Source organism: Chrysoperla carnea, chromosome 2 (assembly GCF_905475395.1).
Source record: "Chrysoperla carnea chromosome 2, inChrCarn1.1, whole genome shotgun sequence".
Taxonomy (NCBI): domain Eukaryota; kingdom Metazoa; phylum Arthropoda; class Insecta; order Neuroptera; family Chrysopidae; genus Chrysoperla; species Chrysoperla carnea.
Window position 1 is genome coordinate 30,568,635 of NC_058338.1, and position 25,756 is coordinate 30,594,390.

Here is a 25,756-nt window from a genome sequence, read left to right on the forward strand (position 1 = left end):
CACGTCTCCGAAAGCTTAGATCATAACCAAAAAAAAGTCTGAGAAATAAAAAACAGCCGATAACTTTTATTATATTCTGAAAGCCTATTCAAAAAAACTATACAATGATGTACGCGAGAAAAATTACGCGTACATTGATGTACGCAAGAAGGCCTGGAAAAAATCAGGGAAGCTAGAACTGATTGGTACAAATCGTTTATAAAACGTAATGCGGATTTATCAATTAGAAGTCCTGAAGGTACCAGTTTGAGCCCATGCACCTCTTTCAATTGTGTCAACGTTCATTCATTTTGACACAACTTAACGCCAAGTAGAATTTGGAACATGGATGAAATCGGCGTCACGACTGTCCAGAAGCCGACAAAGATCGTAGTATAGAAAGGACTAGAAAAAGTTGGGGCTGCGACATCTGGAGAAAGAGACACTTTGATCACTCTAGCGGCTACTATGTAAAAAGAGAAGATCTCATTTTGTTTTTTTTCTGAACATATAAATATTAAAGAAATTTGTGATTTTAAAGACGAATTTAGTTTTTATTTTTGAAGTGAAAACTTCCTTAGGCGCGTTGAGCACATTTGAGTAAACAAAAATCGTGGAACTAGCGTCATCGTCACGCGTCACGCTCCATACATACCACATTGAAAACAACGGTTCTCACCCGATTACTGAAATTGAGCAACATTGAACACACTTAGTTCTAGAATGGGTGATCTCTTGAAAACACTGTGTGTTTTTTTCAAATGTTAAACCGGACCTGAAGTCATAGTATGTGGCTTGTCAGACTTGTTGACATACTCTATGGTATTAATTACTTATATTTTGTATAGTATTACCATGGATATATTCTATAATTACTACGTATATGGGTATTACACCTGTAGTAAACAGTACATTGTACTGTCACCAACTGACAGATCGCATATTAATACGTCATCAACAGAGAGCGCCCAAAGGACTGCGTTTAAACATCTAAAAATTATTATCTATTTTAAATATTTTCTTACACTTAATAACAAAATTTTTAAACAGCAGATATTTATATTTTTTACTATGTTATAACAGTGTAAACAATGAATTAAAAATATTAAAAAAATACATGAATATTCTCTATTAATAACGTATAACGGAAAAGCGTAAATTTTACATAAATATATAATTAATAATCTCAGTAATTGTTTGCGATTTATGAAAATCTTCAAGAGAACATTATATAGGCAACCATAAACGGAGTTCATGCGGTTAAAGCCAGGTGATTAAACATAAAGGTACTATGATTACATCTGGTATAATAATAATTACATATAAAAGTTTTTAATAAAGGGTTTAAGTGTTTATATATGGTACAAAACAATAAATATCATGTATATTGCTTTTATATAGTATTTAATAATTTAATGCCCGCAGTGAATGAGTGTAATGGGTGCCTTGATGACGGCATACAAACTGTTTTGTCTCTTATTTAATTAAAATATCAGTCATGATTGGTTGATGTTAACAATGATAAGATTCTCATGTGTTTCATCACTATATTATTTTTAAATATCGGTGATTCTAAAGTTATTATTTGTTTTATGGTTGTCACGTTTCAAGTATATGCATAAACCATTACAATTAAGGAGATAGGCAAGGATTGAATAATACTAGGGATTTCAATAAAACTTTATATTCACATTTTTTGATTCACAAAGTTTCCAAAAAAAACAAAAAATTCCTAGGTCATCGGGCTTTTTATTATTATTTTATCGTTCAAAGTTGGCTGAAAAAATGGTGAATCATATAGGTTATCCTATTCAATTGGATATTTCTATATCGAAAAATCTAGAGTGGGATAAAAAAACTATCTAAAATATTTAGACAATCTTGTAGTATATAATAATACCATAAAAATGTATGGTTGCCGATGATATAAAAACAAAATTTTAATTTATTTATCAGCTCATCGAAGATTCATCATTTGATGAACAGAGACGACTATTGTTAGAGTATTCATGATTAAAGAGAGATATCTATATTATTAAATTTATAAGCAGCACTTGAATACAATATATTATATACTTGCCTGTCATCATGGTAGCTCAAAAATAAAAACAAATAGCTGAAATTTTAAAAGTTTAGTCAGGACGGAAAAAGTGACTTTGATTTTAATGAGTTCATAAACGAACAATATAGGCCACTTGAGTCATAGATGCGCAGCCTCCATTTTTTAAACCGTAAACAATACAGTAAAAGTTTAAATGCAAAAAAAAATGTTCCTTATAAAAAATAAACAACTTTTGTTTGACATATTATTTCGTAAGCATCATATTTTTCTCGTCTCAACTTTTTTGGGGTACACACTATGCGACCATATGGAGCGCCTAAACGATTGAACATATTTTGATTTTTTTGAAAGGTAATTTAATTGGAGTAATTATAACTCGCACTTGAAACATATCTAAGAACACTCTCCATTAAATTACCTTTCAAACGAAACAAAAAAAATCAAAATCGGTTCATCGGCTTAGACGCTACGATATCACAAACAGACAGACAGATAGACACACGTGTATGCAAAAGTACTTAATCGGTTGAGGATAACTAGATACTTAAAATTCATTTGTCAGATTTGATCCAAACAGACGTATATACATACAAGTATTCTAAGTTGTACATACAAGACGTACATACAAGTATTCTAAATGAAAGCTTGTAAAAATAAGAAAAATACATCATTCTATCATACAATAATATAATATTACATATTTATTGTATATAACGATGCTTGAAAGTAAGTGTTTTATTCATACAAAACTATATCATTATAGTTATTATACAATAAGATGCGTGGTTGCTGAGTAAAATATCCGATAGGATATATTATTTCTATGGTAATTTACGTCCCAATGTTATTGCACATGCGTTCCATTGCTAGTTTTGTATAGAAAAAATGATTTGCTTTAATCAACAATATACAGAATGTTCGATTTACGTCTAGGCATATAAATATCACGAGTATGACAGAATACATGCGTTAAGCAATGCATCTAAGTGAGAGGTATTATATACATGTGTTGAAGCTTCGATATGCGTTGAGATAGTTGTAAGACGCTTGGAGAGTGGGAGTTTCTTAGTTGAATAGATGAACTACAACAGATAAGCCACGATACAAGTCACTTTTGAAATTTCAGATAACATCTATAATACCTCTTACTTAGATGCATTCCTTAACGCATGTCCTGTGTCATACTCGTGATACTTATATACCTAGATTTAAATCGAACATTCTGTATAATGAAGAAATTATTTTTAGATAAAAAAACATTTTTTTTTTGGTGTTAGAAATTCCATTTTTTTTAAATGCAAAAAATTCTTTCGATAAAGAAAAAGATTTCTCACGTCAAGAAATACTTTTTTTCTGTCTATAAGGAAAAGAAAATCTCCAAACATAATATAATATTAATAGAAAGAAATTTTAACTTAAATTATTTTACAAACCCGTAAGTGTACAATCAGTTAAAAAGTTGAAAAAATTGCAAGAAAAAAAAAACAAATCGCTTATCCCTGACTAATGCTGTACGTATTCTATTGGTTACAACCTACATTTGCCACTATTTATTGCCGTTTTGTCTTCGTTATTATTATTTGTTACCAACTGTTTTAGTTGTCTGTTTCCTATCTTTTCACATATATTCATAGACAAATATACTTACAATTGAGAAAGATGTAGTTTTTTTTATTGAATCAAATACATAAAAAGTATTTTTAATACATTAAAAACTAGAAGTCACTTTATTACGTTGTTGGTGGAGAATTAGAAAACAACTTAAAACTGAATTATTTATAGTATTTATTTTTACTAAATAATTTTTTATTGTTGTCAATCATGGTTTAGCGAGCTCATGCAAGCAATCAAATATGTAGGATGTAGTAAAATACCGAGATACGATGGAATACCTGCAGAGTTTATAAAAACCATGGGTGAAGTAAACGTAAACAAAATATTAGTTTTTTTATCAAAATATATAAAGAAGAAATATTATCGACGGACTACAAAATCTTATATTATCCATTACCGAAAAAAAGTAATGGATACACACAGTGAGGATACTAATCCAGATAATCTCGAGTAGAATCCTAAATACAATACTAAGCCAAATAAGTCGAATAAATACAATACTAAACCAAACGGGCACCAGGTGTAACGCAGAACAATCTACGATATTCTTGTTTAACGACCCCAAAAACCACCGAATAACAAGTATGGAATCATTTCAATTTAGTACATTTACGGCCAATTTAAAATGCCATTATAAAAGGCAAATTATTTTTGCAAATTGCATATTTTTGATTTCTTATAAATCAATTTAGGTCTTACTATTCAAAATTTTGAACTTCGGTGCTCCAAAAATGAAATACGGTTTTAGGAATATAAATGATATATTATTATTGTATTTATAATATTTTTAATATTAAATATAACTTCACTTTTATTATTTTACAGGTGGTGGACCAAACACAGCGATGTATAAACGAGGTAGTAGCGGTTCAGCTGGTGATTGTGTATCATTACGTTCAATAAGCTCCGAAGATTTATCGTATGTGGATGTAGAACAACACTGTTGTGCGAAAGCGTCAAATCCAGCATATAAACGTGGCCGTCGATTACAATTAATGCAAATGTTAATATTGCCATTCATACCAATAATGGCATTAATTGTACAGACCAGTATTATATTACAAGGAACATTAATGTACAGGAATGAAGTTATGGATATTGAAACACAGGTAAGAAGTCGAGTAATTAAGCATACTAGTAGGTAAAGTGGATACGTATTCCGCAAAGCTGTACCTTTGTCAATTTCCATCATAGTGTAAGGTGACATTGTATTTATTATGAAAATTCTTTATTTATTCTTCCAAATCAATTTCATCCCCTTCAAAGTTATTCCCTCCCGATGCAATGCACTTATGCTAACGGATTTTCTAATCTTCGAAACACTGATTGTAGTCACTTTCCGGGATTGCCTTCAGTTCCGTCTTCGCTGCGGCTTGAATCTTCTCTATCGTATCAGAATGGTGTCTCCGGAGCGGTTTTTTGAGCTTGCTGAACAGCCAGAAGTCGTACGGCGCCACATCAGGTGAATACGGTGGTTACGGAACGACATGGGTTGAGTTTTTGACGAAATGATCACGAATTATGAGTGCAGTGTAAATACCATTATCTTTCCACAATTCTGGCCTTTTTAGGCGGATAGTGTTACGCAAATGACGCATAACATTCAAATAAAATTCCTTGTTGACTGTTTGGTAGGGGGGAAGGAATTCATAATGCACAACAAACGCGCGCAGTATAAATTCAAATGTCACCTTATTTTTTGGACATGTTATTTTAAAAGAACATTGTTACTTGCATAAAGAGTGTTTACAAAATATTATTTATTAACGCATTATTAACTTACGCCTGCGAAATCTGTACAGTGAGTGCGTAGCACGAGTAGGGCAATCGCAGAAGTACGTTAATGCGCTATCACACTAGTATCGTAAATAACTTTTGTTAAATTCTTCAAACATTAACATTTTGTTTATATAAAATAGGATACGATGGCAGTCATTATCGGTGACTGTTATTCACAAATATTGCCTTTGAGTTTAAAGCAATAAAATGTATGTAATATCACGATTTACTAATTTTAATAGGATTTTAATATAATTAATCCATATTTTAATAAATTTCTACATAAACATTATTATAGGATTTATTTATACATGAATAATAATATTAAAACGTTTGATATTGAAATAATGCATACATACATTTTAAATTATGTCATTGGAGCAGGCGCTGGATGGAGTTGAGTGTGCAAAATATGAGTACCGCATTTTTTCAATTGATTCTTGTTCAGAAAAGAACCAAGTAAAAGTTACATTATTTTAAAATTTTGATAAACTCAAAAATTTAATTTAATGCTCCGTTTTTTAGCTTTTAAAATGGCCTTTTTGGAGTTTTTCCAAACATTAAACTGTTAATATCTCGAAAACGAAAAAGTTTACGAAAAAATCACAAATAGCGTTTTGACGTTAATTGACCCAAAGAATCTAAAGTAACTTTTGGATTTCTGGCAACATCCAGAATATTAATCTATAAGCTTTTTGATCAAAAATCAATTGACAAAATGCGGTACTCATATTTTGCACAAGCAACCCCATCCAGCGCCCGCTCTACATACAGTCTTACTCATAACATAGATAATATTCTAGATTATAATGTAAATGTACCATATTACGGGATGTTTAGACATAATGAGTTGGGCGAGTTTTTTCTTTAGTTCTTTCCTGATCGATACCTTACGAACAAAAATTATATCGCCTTCGTTGATATGCCGATCGAAGCTTACTAACGGCAATACGATCGGAAAAGAATTTTATAACATTTGGTCGAAAACAAATGATTGAGTAATCAACACTGTCTATACATGGTATTTCAACAATTAACTCAGTCAATTATTTGTTTTCACTTGTGACGTTTAATTTTTGCTAAAGCCAATGGCTTAAATTATGTGGATGATAAAAGTAAATATTTTCATTACAAATTAACTAAGTAATATTTTACTAATTACTAATTAGAGGGAATATTTTTCAACAAGTTTTCTGTCTCATGGTGTGTTTTCTTTTTATATTTGATATATTTTTCTGTATGCATCGTAAGTAAAATAATAAAATTTATGTAAACATCAGTAATAAAATATATCACCTATTTATTACATGCACATAAGCTTGAGTAAATTTTCTAAACATGTTCACACGTTTTATAGCCTAGAATTTATGATTACAATATTAACGTCATATAGAACCTTCATAAAGTGCACAAATTCACATAAGTGATAAGTAATTTTTTTTAAATCATATGTTTCATTGCCCTTATAATTTTTAAGGTCTTAAAAATTCTGGAAGAGAGTCGAAGTACTGAAAAAAATCACTTTCGTCTAACAATTTTCTTAATTTTTTTACTATAATTAACAAAATTAAAGGACAGCAATTTAAACAATAAAAATGGAACAATACATTTGCTTTTTTCTTAATTCGTAGGGACTGTTGTAGGGCGAAGTACTATAACTAAAAATGGTGGAGGATAAAGGGCTGATGACATTGTAATTCTTCGACCAAACTATTCGACCAGTTGTGCACCAAATGCACCCGATTTTTGTACTTTTTGGGTCAAAATCACCTTATATACTGAGTTTTATCAAAATTGGAGATACAAAAATTTTCTCGATTTTTTTCAATTTTTTAAGGGGTACCCCTTTGATAAAATCGAGAAAATCGAAAAAAAAAAATTTTGTTTTGGAATTTGATGAAACTCGGTGGGTGGGGTAATTTTGATCCAAAAAGTATAAAAATCAGGTTAATTTAATGATTGGATGCAGAGTTTGTGAGATATCGCAATATTTGGATCGATTTTAGTCCGTATTTCAAAAACTATTCGACCAGTTGTCAAATGCACCCAATTTTTGTATTTTTTGATATAAATACTGAAATACATACATACTGTAAATTTATTTTCGTTTCAAAAACATCCTATATAAAAACGATTATATTTTTTAATATCGAATATCACTCATACAATACTCCAACAATTCTCAAATGAGTCCGATACTTGTCAAGTGCACTACTATAGGCTCTTATATGCCTTCGATATCTAGATATAGGTATATACATAATATATGTATACAAATAAATAAAATAAAATACAGTGTTTCAGAATAATCCGAATAATGTATACCTAATAGTTTCTAGGAGATAGCGCGTCATTCTATTTATGAATCTTTACCAACTGGTACCCGGTAAATAAGCCATTAGTCGATTTGGAGCACCTTTATCCAAGGGCTGACTGTAAATTTTATTCTTACTTTTCGTCTTATTGTCAAGTTTTAACATAATTCATCATCAAAGTGACAAAATATATTTTTTTAAATTTGTGTTCCCACTACGGTGCTCATACACCCTTAAATTTCCACCGACTAGTTTTGGAGAAATCTATAAAAATATATCTACTGTTTTCCCATGAGACCAATGTTAAATATGCCTACTTTTGAAGTCATTTATTTATTAAATAAGCGGGGAAACCCCCCCCCCATCCTCAACTTAGTATAAAATAGGTGAAATTTATAAAATTTAAAAACTCCAGACAAATTTTCCGGTTACGGATTCCTCAATTCGCATTTGAAACATATCTAAGAACACTCTCCATTAAATTACCTTTTTATTCCTTAGAGCCTTCTTCAAACTGAACCGATTGTGAGGATCATGGCCTAATTTTTAGTTATTCCGGATACAGAACCCTAAACTTGCATTTGAAATATAGCTAAGAACCAGGATTAAGTTTCCTTTCAAACGAAACAACCATTTTTCCGTAGTTAGAATGTTTTCTTTCGATTAAATGCAATAATGACATATTTTAAGTCCAATTTCCTCCGAAAGCTGACGATTTTCGAAAAAATGGTACAGATGAAAAATGTTAGTTTTTTTATGAGAATCAACTTTTTAATTTAAAGTGTTCTTCTATCTCTTACTTTTTTGGATCTAAATTGGTTATTAAAGAAACCCGAAGAACTAGGTCCAATCTCATGTCAAAACATGATGTCCCCTATCAAACTCTACAACTTTTGTTTGAGTTATTTTTTGATTGGTATGCTACAAAATGATCTATTAGCTATTATATATTAAAATGACCCACCCTGTATTCTCCACGATTTGTATAATAAATATTCATATTTCAAGAATATACCAAAGTTTTTTGTTTAATAAATATTCATGTTGTTGTTCACAGTACAGTAAAGTGAAAACGCGAATAATTAGAATGTTATGCTTTCCTTAAAGAATTTATACTATTCATAATATTTCCAAGTATGAGAAGGATTGCTTTTTTTTCTCGTACGGACAAATTATCTTCGTATACTCATTCTGTAACATTTGGTATACCAAACTGTATAAAACGACCAACTATACATAAGAATGCATTCGATAGGAGGTATTTATAACGTAAATTAAATATTTATTTTTATCATATTTATATAGTATTACATGACACTAACAGAAAAGAACTTGTGATTCAGGTATTGGGTTAGTAAGTGAAGAAAAAACTGCACGTGTTTTGATGAAAATCAATTATCTATATCGATATTGTATTCTAAAAAATTTCTGTGGAAAAACGTGGAAAAATGTTTCGTTTATAATCATTTATAAAAATTTGTTACGTTGTTTGATGTTCTTAGGCAAACAGTGTTACATTCCAATGCCGTTATTTTATAAAAAAAAATCGTTAAATTTTTGAGCGCTGAAGAAATAAGCATGATGAAACGTTGATCATCAAGTTAAAATTGACTTTTTTCTTTTTTCTTCGCTATAATGAATTACTTTTCTTTATTATCTCTCCAATAAAATGTCGTACAACTCGCTAGGTATGTTAGAAGAGACGATATAACCGAAAAAGTACGCGTTTGAGAGGACAAGTCACGCCCGATGACATTTATTTTGCAATAACCTTGGATCTAATATGGTTTGTAAAATTCGAAAATGTTTGGTTATCCTAACTGATATGTTTATAGTTTGACACAATATTTGGTAGCAAAGGCGAAAATGTGAAAGAATTGCACATCGTTTAAAAAATTGAAACAATTGATATGCATCTTTTGAATGTGTAAAATTCCATTCATCCTTGGTGTGATAAAATAAATATAATAAAACATTTTTGGCATTACATCCTTTCATCAAAACACGGCGGGAAATTGACTCGAGTTGCATCCGATCTTTTGTACACAACCCCTTGGTGAAGTTTGCCCATAAACGACCTATACGCTGTCTTAATAAAATGTTTTAAAATAACTTTTGATTTAGTTTTTTTTCGAAACTGCTAACATGTTTTTTGCTAACATGGCAATATCCGGTTTCTTAAAATACGCTTAGCAAAATAGTTAAAAAATATTTATAAACACATCAAATTTTAACCCAAATGCTAAACAAGTAAATCTGCGAAAATATCTACGAATTTTAACCCAAATGCCAAACAAGTATATCTAAGAAAGTATCTACGAGAAATGGTCGAAGCTGAATGCCCAACAGATCATTAGAAAGCTTGGAAACCAAATCTTTTCCTGTTCAGCACGTGTATGTATTTGGGAGGAAAAGAATTTGCAAATCTTAAGGATTTTCTTTATCTTTAGGATTTATTACAGATTATTTAAGGTATAAATTTCTTCCTACATTCAATAAAGGACTCATATATGTAACGAGGAAAGCCATGTGTTGTCATCATGACACGACCCAGCTCAAAAAATTGTGGGAAAATAATGAAATCGTCTATATTAAATTTTTATGATCCACTTTTCTAAATTTTGTGCACATAAAAAAATATTAAAAACATGCTCTATATGAACACATTAAATTTCTCCATATTTATACGTTAATAACGAACGTTATATATTAACAAGTATATACGTACAGGGTGTCCTACAAATAAATACGTTTGAGAATCTTGAGCATTTTTAAATCGAATTTTACACACTCTTGTCCAAAGTCAAAAATTTAAGAAACCTTTCAAGTGCGAGCTTAGGGTTACATACCCAAAAAAATTCTGTTAGGAAAAGGCATGACATATAATTTTAACATATAAATAACTACTATGCATATGATTGGCAATAAATCTGGCTCAAATCATTTCGAAAAGTGAATCATCATCATCATCTGACTCTCATCTGACCATCCTTGACCATCACTTTGATATTGATTAAAGAAGTAGTGTTATAAGTTTAAAGTGTTTATCTGTGTGTCCGCGTGTATCTCAGTGACATTGTAGCCCTTAAACGGTCGAACCGACTTGATTGAGACCATTAGTTTCCAAAAATTGGTTTACAAAAAATAAATCGCATTTGTCGGGGGTTTTTCAAATTTTGTAAATTTCACAACATGCTTGATGTATTTACTATCAGAGAACGAATATTACCTTAAGTTGGCATATTTATTTATGGCCACCCTACACAGACAAAATAAAAGTTAAAACTGATATTATGTACTTTTTTATATAAAAGTTTTATTACGCTCACAAGACTACCTACATACATGCTCTAGCTATCATTAAGCACTTCATAAAGCTTTATCCTCTCATTAATGTGTAATATTATGTTTTTAATATACTAAGTTTTACCGTATAAAATCATAATCAATCATATTATATGCATTTTATTTTATAATAGAAATAGTGCAATTTATATGTGGAATCATTTTTACCAATCTTGTTTGCACGGAGAAGGTACTTGTTCAAAAAACTTTTTAATTGTACTTGTTTTAAAATTTTTAAAAAATTACCAAAGATATATAAGCCTAATCAAATTTTTTATTATTATTTTTATCCTTTTATTATACCATGTATATGAAATATACAAGGTATACTAAGTTTAGTCCCAAGTTTTTAACGCTTGAAAATATTGACGCAACGAAAAAAATTTTGGTATAGGTGTTCATAAAATCACCTAATTAGTCCATTTTCGGTTGTTTGTCCGTCTGTCTGCCAACACGATAGCTCAAAAACGAAAAAAGATATCAAGCTGAAATTTTTATAGCATACTCATGACATAAAATGTGAGATCAAGTTTGTAAATTAAGAATTACTTGTAAGCTATAGGAACTGCGAGGGGTTCACGGCCTAATCGAAGCGCTTTTTTCTTCTTTTTGAGAAATATTACCAGATCCACAGTTGTTCTCGTCCAAATAAAATATATTGGCATTAATGAATTTAAAAGATTGAAGCAATGAATATATAGCCTGATCGGACACACAATAGAGGTATGCTGTTTGATTCCTGAAGATTTTATAATTTTTCCTTTAATTTCTAATAATTTATTAAATAGATTTTTATTTATTTATCGATGTTTGATGTGTTTAAAGTATATTTTTTTTTGATAAAAAACAATAAATTTTTACGAAAAATAAAAATTATTGTCTATACGTTATATCATATTCTAAAAGTGAAATGTAATTCAAATATTTGCTAACACATTACACACATATTCAGCATAAAATATTTTCCCACAATGAAAAAAAAAAAAAAAGATTATAAATTAAATTACAAAAGTCAAAGTAATTTTCTTCTACTGAATTGATTTTACGACACCACCACACAACAAACAATATTACAACCATAATATGTTACTTTGATGGTATTATGTAATAAACAACATTTTTATTATAATAATGGAAAATTTCCATCATTTATACGTGTTCATTGTATTTTCTACTTTTTCAATTTAGTATAGATATTTTATCGATACCGGACATTTCATATTGTATCGACGATATTCGTATATTATGGGTATGTCATTTTCTGTATATTCCAGCTTGCACTAAACTATAAATTTTTATCTTTAAAATGGATTATGCACCTGAACTTTATTACAAAACGCTCCGAGCATATGATCTATCCTTAATACAGAGTGTTCAATTATTCATTAGTATTATAAACCAAATGGAAACAAACAATTGACTGAGTTAATTGTTGAAATACCATGTATAGTCAGTCTTACACACAAAGTAGAGTATTTTATCCCTCTTCTCACTTCTTAGTGGACATATTAATAAACAAACACATACACATAATATATAAAATAAATGTATACTCGTTACATTATAAAAACAATACGTGTATAATGTTCTAACGTAATTTTCGGCCTTGCGGGTAAACACTGGTGTTTACGACAAAATGTTTTTAAAAAAAAGCTGTGTGTGTGTGTGTGTCTCTCTATCTGTGGCATCGTAGTGCCTAAAAGGATAAACCGATTTTGATCTTTTGGTTTTATTTGAAAGGTAATTTAATGTAGAGTGTTCTTTGCTATGTTTTAAGTGCGAATTTAGGGTTCCGTACCCGAAAAAATTGGCGATGATCTTCCAAATTGGCTCAGTTTGGAAAAGGCGACATAAAAAAGCTCTAGCTAATTATAGATTTAAAAAAGAAACTATTTTACATTTAATTTGTGGTTTATTTAATACTAGAGTGATACCCACCCGCTTCGCTGAGTTTAAAAGTAAAGATTGATAAAGATTGCTCTCGCTTATTCCCTTTCTATAACACTCGAAATAATGGTAAGGATTGTTTTACACAGGTAAAATATAAGTATGATTTTCTTTTTTTTTAAATGTATAACAGTAATTATTCATTGAGTATATCAGAGAAGATGGCCGTGAAATATATTATTTTCACTATTTTTACAGAAATCTGTAATTTATGGTAATGTCAAATGAATACTTTTACAGAAATTTGTAATTTATGCTAATGTCAAATTAAATTAATTGTTAAATTTTTAAAAATTTTTTATTAACATATCTTTATAAATTATATTTCAAGTGTTATTCTGATATATGTGCTATATTGCTGTGCAGTTTCATTAAAAACCATTCGCTAGTTTTAGCTTGAAAGCGTAACAAACAAACAAACAAACAAACATGCTTGCTTTCGCATTTATAATATATAGGGATAAGGATAATTATAACCAACATTTTTAATAACTAAGATGATATAGATAATTTTTCGACGTTGTCTTTATACTTACAGGAAAGAAATAATAAAGAAGAAAATGTTTGATGTCTCATAGAAAAGACTTGAAAGTTATCTTTCAAATTAAAAGTATTTTTTCTGTTATTATTTTAACATAATCAAATACTTTCAACAAGTTTTATAAATACAACATTTTTTTTCTTTGAAAACAGCCCACAACGTATTTAATAATATAAAGTAAATATAATACGAGTTTATTTATATAGAATATCGAAAGTTGTCACAGACTTTTCTAATATTTCAGAGGAGAGGACAAAAATGAAGCTTGAAAATATTAATAATAATTAGCAATATCAATTGATATCACTCGTAAAGTAGTACTTATATCTTTTATAGTTTAAGGCTCAAGGATGGGAGATATACTATATCAATTAACCCTGGAAAATTAACATTTCATAAATATTTGGATAATTAATTTATTTTTCTTTTCAGGTTACAATAGCAACCGACCTTGGGAAAGTAGTGACCAAACTTCAGTTAGAGCGGTCAGAGGTGGCATTTTTTATTTACACAAATGGGAGTAATTCCAGGTATGCTAACATAAATTCTTCATTTTTTAATAGCTTTGCCAACTCAAAAAATCTCGATAAAGCCTCTATTAATTAATAAACCCAAGTATTTCATTCACCATTCTCATTTATTTTAAACTAACAGTAATCCGCCGGCCTTGGTGGTCTATTTCAACTTTAATAACAAAGACCACCGCATTATGGTATTCACTTCTCTTACCTCCCCCCTCACTTATCCTCCCTTTTGTTCACAATTTCATGGGTTTTATTTTTTTGATAAGGAAACCTATTTTTTTTAAATGAAGTTCAGCCCATGTTTCTTGATGACGTAGCATTCTATAGATGAAATAATTTTTAAAGTCGGTTTAGTAGGGGATTCAAAAATGACGGATTTTCATACAAAACTTCATACCCTTTGTCACCACCTTAGGAGGTGAATTTCCAAAAAACCGTATTCTTGGAGCGTCAATAGTTAAGAAGGTATGTGCACAATAATGACTCCAAAGATAATTTGTAATTTTAAGCTTAATTTAATGGCTTAATAAACAAGTGTTCTAAAATGTTCATCGTCATTTGGCAGAAAAAGGTAATTTTTCTAAAGCTTATGCAGAACTACCCGTACAGCAGGAACTTTCCGACGATCAAGCTATTTTTAAAATGATCTAAAATATTCCCTCTAGTAGTGTACCAAAAAAATTTTTCATTAATACAACATCAAAATACTTTACCCAACAATGTCTTTACTTTATTGATTAAATTCAAAAGTGCCCATAACTGCTTAGCTACTGGTTTTTGGACAAAAAGACACTTTCGATTTAAAATTTTTCAAAGAAAACGCTCTTAAGCTATGTATATATATTTGAGACATTGAGTAAAAATATTATTAAGAGCATTCATTCAACGCAATATTTAAAAGTTAATAATATGGTCATTCAAACCATTGAATAAAGATGTAAACAGAGAAGTTAAGAATTAGGTCACGTGACTGGCTGGCAACTACAGATTCGTGAAATTTAATAATATTCTTTTTTTATTCAACTTTTTTTTGTATAACATTTGATATGTTATTTATACTTCACAAGTTTATTCGTTTATTTTAAATTTCTTCTGATAAATACAAGTTGATCTTCTATCGGCAAAAAACTTTTTTTCTTAAAAATTATTTTTAATAATTATTATTTGCCAGCCCACTGTTTGTTGTCGAATAAATGACGGGGTTTAACGTATCTATTGGTTATTTATCTTTATAGAGTATACAGAATGCTCGATTTACATCTAGGCATATAAATATCACGAATATGACAGAGTACATGCGTTAAACAATGTATCTAAGTAATAGGTATTATAGGTGTTATATGAAATTGCAAAAGTGACTTGTATCGTGGCTTATCTGTTGTAGTTCATTTATTCAACTAAGAAACTTCCACTCTCCAAGCGTCTTACAACTATCTCAACGCATATCGAAGCTTCAACACATGTTTATAATACCTCTCACTTAAATGCATTGCTTAACGCATGTAATCTGTCATACTCGTGATATTTATATGCCTAGATGTAAATCGAACATTCTGTATATTTAAAGTTAAAAGTTAATATTTTTTCAAAGCACCCCGCACACAAAACATTGATTTTTTTTCGGTAAAATTTTTTGAAAACTATGGATTCAGGTTCAAAACTTATGGGTTCAATCCTGAAAAACCATTTTCTTCCGAGCTACGACCTTTCAAAGGTTATGCCTACATGAGATATTGATTTTTGGTTTCACATCAATATCAATACCCATTCGCATTTTTATTAAATATAAAAAACAATTCTGTATTTATTCATCTCATACCTACATGTACTATACAATAAACAAATTGTTTACAGATATAAAAGTTAAATCATAAAATTTACTTTAAACTGAGGTTACTGAAGTAATATACGAAAAGAAATAAAATTTTAAAGGTATTTAACCTCACGAAAGAAAAATACAAAAATTGAAACTAAATCCGAGTACTTATACTTATCAAAACCACTGATAATAACATGAGTAATAAAAATTTATAAAATAGAATACAAATCTAGTAAGGAAAAACTCATTCCATCCAGCAGCATAAACAAAATTTATAGTACTTTCCAATTGTTACTAATATTATAAATTCGAAAATAACTCTGAGTGTATATCTGTAAACTACTGAACCGATTTAAATGATATTTGGTACAGAGATAGTCTAAAGCCTGAGAAAGGACAGGGGGCTAATTTAATAAGAAAAAAGAGCTATGAAGGGTTGAAATAGGGGATGCAATTTTATATGGTATTTACGTCATTTTAAAAGCTTGGAACTTATTACTATGAACATAACATATTCTATCGTTTAAAAAGTAAACAAAAATAACCATACATATTCGAAACGGAAGTTCAATAATTAATAAATTATAATTCAATATATTATTTTATGTGTATCTATTTTATGAAGGAAAATATATATATTTATTATACGTATTATTAATATTTGTTTATCATTTTTTATTCTCCTTTCTAGCAACTTTTCGCATCGTTTTGAGGTCACGAACGAAGCATTAACAAATATGACGACATGGCCGCCTGTTGCGTTACCTCAAGAGAATGGTAAAACTGTCTATTTGAATAAGTCCGAATTTTTAGATAGACGTGAAGAATTTCGGTGAGTACGTAATTAAATAAATAATAATAATGATTGGGTTTAACCATCGTTTTTCAGATATACGCCTTATCACAGAGACCACCCACATCATTATTTGTTAATCTTTATTTATTAAATTACATTCATTTTTACAATTACATTATGATGTGGGTGGAATCGGCCACTTCGTGCTTATCCAAGCGACGACAATGCGATCAATTCCACAGCCTCCATTTATTATAATTGTTCACATTGCCGCTGCCTGGATTCGAACCTGCAACCTAAGTCTAAGTAGTCAAACAGTCAAAGACTAACGCCTTAGACCGCTCGGCCATTTAGGCTCTACGTAATTAAATTGTATTAAAACAAAAAAAGCTATTTCAATACTAACTTTAATTTAAAAATGAATACAGTTGGATTTACATTTTTGATCTGTTTGTAATAATCAATTTATGAAGATTATTAAATTACACAAAATGGGTAAAATAATTAATATTTTTCAAAAATCCAAAAACGTTTTAAGACACTTTTTTCTTATTCTACTCTGGCCGAAGCAGTTTCAATTTAAGGGGATTTTTAATATGTTCAATAGGAAAGTACATACAACAATTTAAACCCAATTTTTTTAAGTATTATTTTGCTAATAATAACAAGCAATCTCTCTAAAATCCTTTTTACCACCTTCTTTCATAACTATTCTTAACTGAAATAATTGAATATGTAAGTAGGTAACCTATGTACAGGGTGTCACAAAAGTACTGTACCAAACAAACATTATGTTCCATGAAATTCAAAAATAATCATTTGGTCTTTTTCAAAATTCATTTGGTCTGATAAAAAATAAAGTTTATTATAACTTATCAAGAAGACATTTTTTCGATAAGTTTAATATTTCTAATGAACTTTACATTCAAAGTTCTAAAATATACAGTTTGAATTTTTATCTTCTCAATAAATTGTAACAAATTTTATGTATTTCCTACAACTTTGCTTAGTAAAAAAATCAAAGTTTTCGTAAAGTTAGTAGAGAAATTCTTTAAAACGATAATCAATAAAGCCCTAATTGTTAGCTCGTTTGATAGAAAAACGCAAAAGTACTTTTCTGCTTAAAATTTCGTAAGAAATTGATAGTTTCTGTTAGATACGATGATTTAGAGACACACTGTATAATACATTAGTTTATATGATACATGAATAATGCGCATAGTAATATGAATTTTGTATTTATGTCATTTCAAATTTATTTCAGATATATGGAAAATATTGAAATGCCATTACCTATATTCATATATTTATGTAGAAATATAGTTTTTCTTTTAAATTTTCATTTAGAGGAAATTGAGAGCAAATAAGAAAAATGTTTATTATAGTTAAACTATTATGAGATGCATATAACGTCCATAAGATTAGATTTCCATAAGAGTAGTACTTTTTTTTTAGATTTTTTCTCGAATTATTCAATATTTCTCGAAAGTGATCATTTTACCCATCTTCTAAAAATATTAAGGTTAAATTATCCCATTTCATTTTAAAAAAAACGTCGTTTTATCCGTCTTTTCATGAAAAACTGAAACATACACTGCAAAATATGACTCTTCCTGACATCTATTGGTGTATATCGTAGTTAACGAAATAAAGTACATTACCGGGACATTCAAATTGGTATTTGTGTGGAGACATTTTAAACGATCTTATATTAGTGATAAAATTTGTGTTTTTTTAACTCAAAAAATTCCGAGCAAAGCTCGGTCCTCCAGATATTTTGTATTAACGCTCAAAAGCTAATCTAAAAATGCTTTACAAGACCATCAAAATGTATTATAATGTCATTGAAAGTTAACAGTAAGAAAGAGATTTTACATTGAACTTTATCGTATATTAGATTAGAAGCAGTAAAATTAATATTTTCGCCACAGAACACAGTGGGTATAGTTCTTACATCTCCACAAGGCTTTGTTCAACAATTATTTTGATTATATATTGTGGAAGACCTATATCGTTAGATATAATAGACGGCTTTAATGGATCATTTAAAATAACATGAGAACATTTTACCTGGAAATATTTTCCCCCAATCTCCTCTATATTCATATTTGAAAAAATTATTCTTTTTAAATTTTCATGTACCTACATTCACATTATAAGAAAATTACATTGTATAGAGTATAAACCCTGCAAGTGTATATAACAACTTAGATATGCTCTGATTCATAAGTATGCCTCTAGGAATTCTTGCGTGGCAGAATTATAAATTATGCAATTTTTTAACCGTTTTTCAATTCACACCAATTCTAATTTTTCAACCAACTTTTTCTCTAAAATAATCTTTTTTTTTACCAACAAAAGTTGCAATTGAAATTTGTAAAACGTTGAAAATAAGAGACAGGTACTCCGTTTTTCCGATGCCAAAGTAAATTATTTTCAACTTCTGACTAAAAAGAGGAGTATTAAAAGTTTTATGTATTCGTGTAGATGTGTATCTGTGTGGCTGGCTGTGGCACCGTAGCTTCTAAAAAAAAAACTTTTTACACAGAGAAAACCGACTTCAAAAGAAAAAATTTTCCAAAACAAATTAATATGCATTAAAAAGTAAAAAAATTACGATAATATAATGTAGTTAAAATTATTGTTTATGAGCCAGCCGGCTCATAAAGATGTTACAGTAGCACTCCATGTTACACTCCATGTTACAGTAGCTCAATACTTTTCTCGATTCAAAAATATCAACATTCTTCTATAAAAAACAAATTAAAAATTTCATAAAATATTTCTAACTTGTAATGTTTACATAATTGGAATATAATAATGGCATTCTGAGAAAATTATCTATTTATATTAATACTATAATATTCTCTGTTCAACATTCTCTAGCCAAAAGTATCTTTAGCATATACTTACAGCACGAAACTGTAAATATACATGATAGAGTCTTTTCACGTTACAAAAGACTGATGATATTCTAGCTAAATGAATCAGTAGTTAAAAAAAAGAAGACTGAATAAAATGTGTGAAATTAGAACAAGCCCAGCGTAAAACATCTTTTTTTTCTCGGGTGTTGAAAAGATTTTTTTTAATTGCTTAGGAGTTTTTAAAACTACAATAATCTAAATTTGTTTTTTTATCTTCTAGCACTGCTTTGTGATTAAAAAATGAATTACATATTGCGATTTTAATACTTTCTAAAAATGTGAATCTGTAAAAATATTTTTATAATTTTTAAAACATGACTAATCTACTATCGATAATTATGAAATTGTTAATGTGAGCAAAATAAAAATCAAATTGTTTCCAAGCATTTTACTGCCCACATCGCCATAGCATTTATAATTATATTTCAAAACAAAAATTACAGCAAAAAATTTAAGCATAGAATAATATCATATCATCAAATCAACATGAAATATAATATTCTAAAGAAATTCTCCGAATCTCCGTATAATTGCTTTATGTTAGAATTATTTGGAAACCCTTAAATGAATCAATAACTATAATTGTGATATTGATATGGGCAATTAAGTTATAAAGTTATTGATACCAATTTGAAGCTTACTTTGCCCTTGAGTCGCGATAATTGTATCTTTGATTTTCAATATTTTCATATAGCTTCTATGAATTCTTGAAGTTTCCATTGAATCGTTGTTAGAGTACTAGGAATTACGAGTTCTTACTATAAATAAGAGATATTTATGTTCTTTTTTCTTCGTAAATTTGTTATATTTTCAATAGGAAAATATAAAATATTCAATTATTACATATTAAAAATGTTTTTATTTTTCTTTCACAATTTAAGTGATTGAAAAACTTTTCTTTGAAGAGTTACAAGTGTTCTTATAAATTCCAAGAAAGAAATGAATATATATTTTAAAAAGGAAATGTTTTCAATAAAATTAATAAGAACAAAATAAAAATGCAACCAAGCCAATATTACAAATAAATACATAACCCCTTTCATTTTAAGCAAGGTGATGAAGCCGTAATCAAGCAGATAACGATATTAAATATCGAGATTTTCAAAATTCTAGTTTAGATTGTAATAAAATGTTTGCTTAAACACAAATTAAATTGGAAAATATATTTGAAAAATATAACTAAAAATTTCTATTGAAAATATAGCAATAAATTTACAAAAATCAAAAACCCTACTGCTTTATATAAAATCTGTAAAGAAAGAAGCAAGTCCATTAGTTTACATATATGTAAAATTATAGCGACAAAAAAAGGTCCTATGAACTATGTTTTCATCATAACTCCGTCAATTTTTATGCAAATGACTTGAAACTTTTTTCATTTTCATGATTTTTATAATACTTTAAAAAGTATATGATATACTTTCTTCAAAAAACTTCAAATTTGTCAGTTATTTGACGTGAAATACTATAAATTTCAATTGCAAATCACTCCGAAAGTATTGACTTTTCGAAATATGTTTCAATGACACTTTTTGCTTAGATTTCATTCCTATATCGATTCCCATTGTTATTCCCACCCCTGGGCAAGATCGAACAAATTTTTGTTTTTAACTTCTTGGATTCCGAGGTATAAATCATACGGTTCTCCACTAATAGTAGGCGGAAAACAGAGAAGTTTTATATCCCTAGTTGCACCCTTATGATCGTAAAAAAAAAACGAACCTAAACATACAATTGAAATAGTAAATTCGAATAAACAAATAGTAAATGTTTACATAAATAATTAGTCACAGCTAATTATCTTAATGAGAATAATGTTATGACTTTATTATGACTGTTATTAATATGGACTGACTACTATGATTGTTAATTTGACAATACCACACCTATAAAGGTATACAATTACTTACTTACCTTACTGTGTGTGATATAAAGCTACAAATTCAACTTATAACTCATTAATCTAATAAATAATAATATTGGAAACTAATAACAATATAAATTCTACACTATGTAACAAAAGTAGCGGAAAATATGAGTACTATATTTTCCCTCTGAAATGTTTTACTAATTTTTCCTAAGTACTTGAAAAAAAAAGTGCATCCTGCAAAAGTCTTGCTGCAAGACCAAGACTGACATTATGTATAAAGCAAGACCAAAATGAAACGTGCAAGATTAACACTAACACCACGGCCTTCGAATTTTGATCACTTGGATCTTGCTCAACATCAGTAATTTATTACGCTATATTTTTAGTTTTAAACGTATAGGTAACCTAAGATATTGAAGAGGTAAAGTCTAGAAAGATTATAGTGGGAAACAGTATTTTGTGAGGTATTCGAGCCGGGGTCTGGCAGAACCCCCGACCTAAAAAAGGAGTGTTATAAGTTTTGCCACTATGTATCTGTGTTTGTCTGTCTGTGGCATCGTTGCGCCAAAACGAATAAACCGATTTTGATTTTTTTGTTTTTGTTTGAAAGGTAATTTAATGGAGGGTGTTCTTAGCTCTGTAAAATTTTAGGGTTCCGTACCCGAAAAAACTAAAAATTAGCGTTGATCTTCCAAATTGGCTTAGTTTGAAAAAGGTTTTAAGGAAAAAGTCAATCTAATGGAAAGTGTTCTTAGATATGTTTCAAATGCGGGTGTAGGGTTTCGTTTTTTAAATTTTGTTAATTTCACTTGTCAACCTTATTATGGTCACTTGTACATTTCCAAATAGATATACGATTATATTCCCAAAAAAAAAACAACGGAGTTCGTTATACTAATTATTATAATTACTAAATAATTCATCACAATTATATGATATTATATACCTTATAACAGAAATTAATATGTACCTATATCATTCCTGGTCTGTTTTAAACCATCTATCTCTTTGCTCTCCTCTACAAGCTCTATAAACTTTAGGTAGGTACTCAATAACTAATTATCTAAAATAAAGGTAATAATTAATAAATAACAATAGTTACGTCAAAGTAACAAATAGTAGCACATAATGCTTCTCCTACATTGTTTATAAATACATTTTATGACGTGAACTTATTCGTCATAATTATTAGTGATATTAATTGAATATCTACGACGAAACTTTTTGTTTGTAGTAACAGTGTTGATATCTTTCCACATTAAGGCGATGTGCAAGGATTGAATAATACTTGGGATTTCAATAAAACTTTATAAATACGTTTTTTGGTTTAAAAATTTTTCAAAAATCACAAAATATTCCTAGGTCATCGGGCTTTTTATTATTATTTTAGCGTTCAAAGTTGACTGAAAAAATGATGAATCATATAGGTTATCCTTTTCAATTGGATATTTACATGTCAAAAAATCTCGAGAGTGTGATCTAAAACTATCTAAAATATTTAGACAATCTTGTAGTTTATAAGAATTACTATAAAAATATAAGGTTGTTGATGATATAACAACAAAATTTTAATTTCATTATGAGTATCATTTGATGAACAGAGACGGCTATGGTTAGAGTATTGATGATTGAAGAGCGATATCTATATTATCAAATTTATAAGCATCACTTGCACACAATATATTATAAAGACAAAAATAACTCATTAGGTACTTGCCTACAAAGCATGTATTTGGCTTATATAAATGTACCGTACAATAAACCAAAACTTTTTTGCAAAACTGTAGGTTTACAACCTTAATAAAGTCTAATAAAGACGACACTGAGTGATCATCAGAGTCGGATTGAAGATTAGCTTCGTCAAGCTTAGATTAATTTTGGAAGGAGACTTAAATTTGCTTGATTTATTAAGAAAAATTTTAAAATAGTACAAAATGATCCAAGCACTATGTTTAAAATTTCATTAGTAACGCAACTTCGCAACAAATAAATGTATTGTACCTACTTTTATTGTAAACATGAATAATAAATAGTTTTTCACTGATAATCCCCATTTTCACTTAAATACGTTAACAAAAAGTAGGAAAAATCTCTATTAAATTTTTTATAATGTATTATAGGTATACCTACCTATTATAAGTTTTTAAAACATTTTTGCATAATACTACTTTTGTTACAGCTCACTAAATAATGGCAGTTTTTTTGCATTAAATCGCTTTGTTATTTGTTATTTGTTAGATTACTTTTTTAATGACTGTTTTTGATAACAATATAAATATTCCCGTATGACTTTCATTGTGTGTTTTATAAACAATTATTTATTAATATTTATAAATACTTGAAAGTTTAAAATTATTAACACTTGAACAATAATAAAAATAAAATCATTATTCATAAATATTTGAAAACTCTGTTCTATGGACTGAAATCGTACATAGCACATATAGACATATATACATGGAGACATTGCCATGGCGCTCGTACGGCCCTTAAAATTTCATCATCTGTATCACTTTTCTCTTCTATTTCAGTAGTTTTAAGCACGCTGTGTGAGCGTTTGTAATAGAACCATAGAATTAACTCTTCTCACTTTATAATATTCAAATATTTATAAATTCTTTTTTGCAGGCAAAAAATCAGTTCAGATGAAAGTAGTATTTCAGAGGTGCTTGATTGGTATACTGCAGTTAATGCTGCCATGTTAGAACATCTTACAAATCAAATAAAAGAAACGGATAACAGTGGCGTATGGAGGTAAATCAAAATGGTTTTTGGATAATTCCATCATTTATGTCTTAGATCATAACTTCCTGGGTTATTTATAACTTTCTTTAATTTGCAATCCTATTTAAATCATTGGTAGCTACAACTACAGTGATGAGTCTTTCCAAAGTTTAAACACATCTGCGTCACAGAAACCCTAACTTTTTCTTTCATTATATAATTTCGGCTTTTCCAAATTTTTGAAAGCATTCGAATGAAGTCCTTCAGCCCGATTAACCTTTTCAACGCATCAACTTTATCAATGTAACAAATTATTATGATATAAAATACCTTTTTCTTCCCATCTCTTCCACCATATAACGTTTTTTAGCCTTGCGTACCAATCAAACGAATAAATACCGCTTCTACAATCCAACATCACAATCAAAATTATTTAATTATTTTTGGTTTTTTTATAGTCGATTAAAATGTCCGTTGAAATTTGATTTTTATAAATTTATTATTTTTAGATTATTGATAGCATTTAAAAATTTATTACGGAGCATTGAAAGTATGGGTATATCAAGTGTATATGGTGTCAAATACTTTAGTTATGGCATACTTGATAATGAAAATTATACGAGCTACGTACGTTATGATACACTTGGGAAAGATCTACTCAACGGGACACTAAATTATGTACCATCAATGAAAGATACATACAAAGCACTTATGAAATCAATGCCACATTATGGCCGTATTAAAAATAAGTAAGTATACAAAATATATTTTGCAATTTTATTTTATTTTTAGATTTTATATGCAAAATAGTTGTTATTTTCTACACGTCTTTTTATTTTATATTCAATTCAAAATTCTCATTTATTAAAAAATACTGGCAGTATTATTACATAATTGTATTACATAAATGATATAATATTTATTATCGTGTGTGTAGGAAACTTATAGTATTTAGATTATTTGAACGTGAAAAATTCCTTAGAGAATTTAAATGGAGATGAAACTCGTCGTACATCTGATAACGGGTTGTGCGCTACTAAAGTAATCGAATTTCCGTCTGGCAATTTTCTGGTTGTTAATTCTCAGACCTATCACTTCTGCAATATATTTTAGTGCATTCAATTTAAACTGCATATCAATAAACCTTTGGGAGAGTAAACATATGTCATCTGCAAATTCCAGATCCTCAAGACGATCATTTATTCCCCGCTGAATTTCCTTTCTAGAAGAGCACAGGTGAATTATAATAAAAAGTTTCCTAAAGCCCTTTTATAACATAATAACAGTATAAGAAAAAGTAAAATAAGTTGATTGTTTTTCAATTCGCCTTTTTGAAAAAGAGAGTTGATAAAATCGTAAATATACATATATTGAAATTTTGCCATATCTCGGCTATTAACAGAAAATTTAAAGCTCGATATCCAACAGTTTTTGCAGCAAAGCCCAGATAAACACAAAGAATATTTCAATTTTATTTATAATAAATATAATACATAATATCAATTAATATTTCGAAG

At 28.9% G+C, this 25,756-nt stretch overlaps 1 protein-coding gene across 1 annotated transcript in view; it reads left to right on the forward strand.

The window, feature by feature from the left end:
* The window catches only part of LOC123292623, a 46,914-nt gene that overhangs the window by 11,459 nt on the left and 9,699 nt on the right, over positions 1-25,756 (forward strand). Inside the window, exons 2-8 of the mRNA XM_044873337.1 lie at positions 4,481-4,764; positions 14,015-14,112; positions 14,522-14,524; positions 16,617-16,757; positions 19,117-19,122; positions 24,144-24,269; positions 24,749-24,988. Coding sequence (XP_044729272.1) covers positions 4,481-4,764; positions 14,015-14,112; positions 14,522-14,524; positions 16,617-16,757; positions 19,117-19,122; positions 24,144-24,269; positions 24,749-24,988 — 898 coding nt within the window. The remainder of the gene's footprint in view (positions 1-4,480; positions 4,765-14,014; positions 14,113-14,521; positions 14,525-16,616; positions 16,758-19,116; positions 19,123-24,143; positions 24,270-24,748; positions 24,989-25,756) is intronic.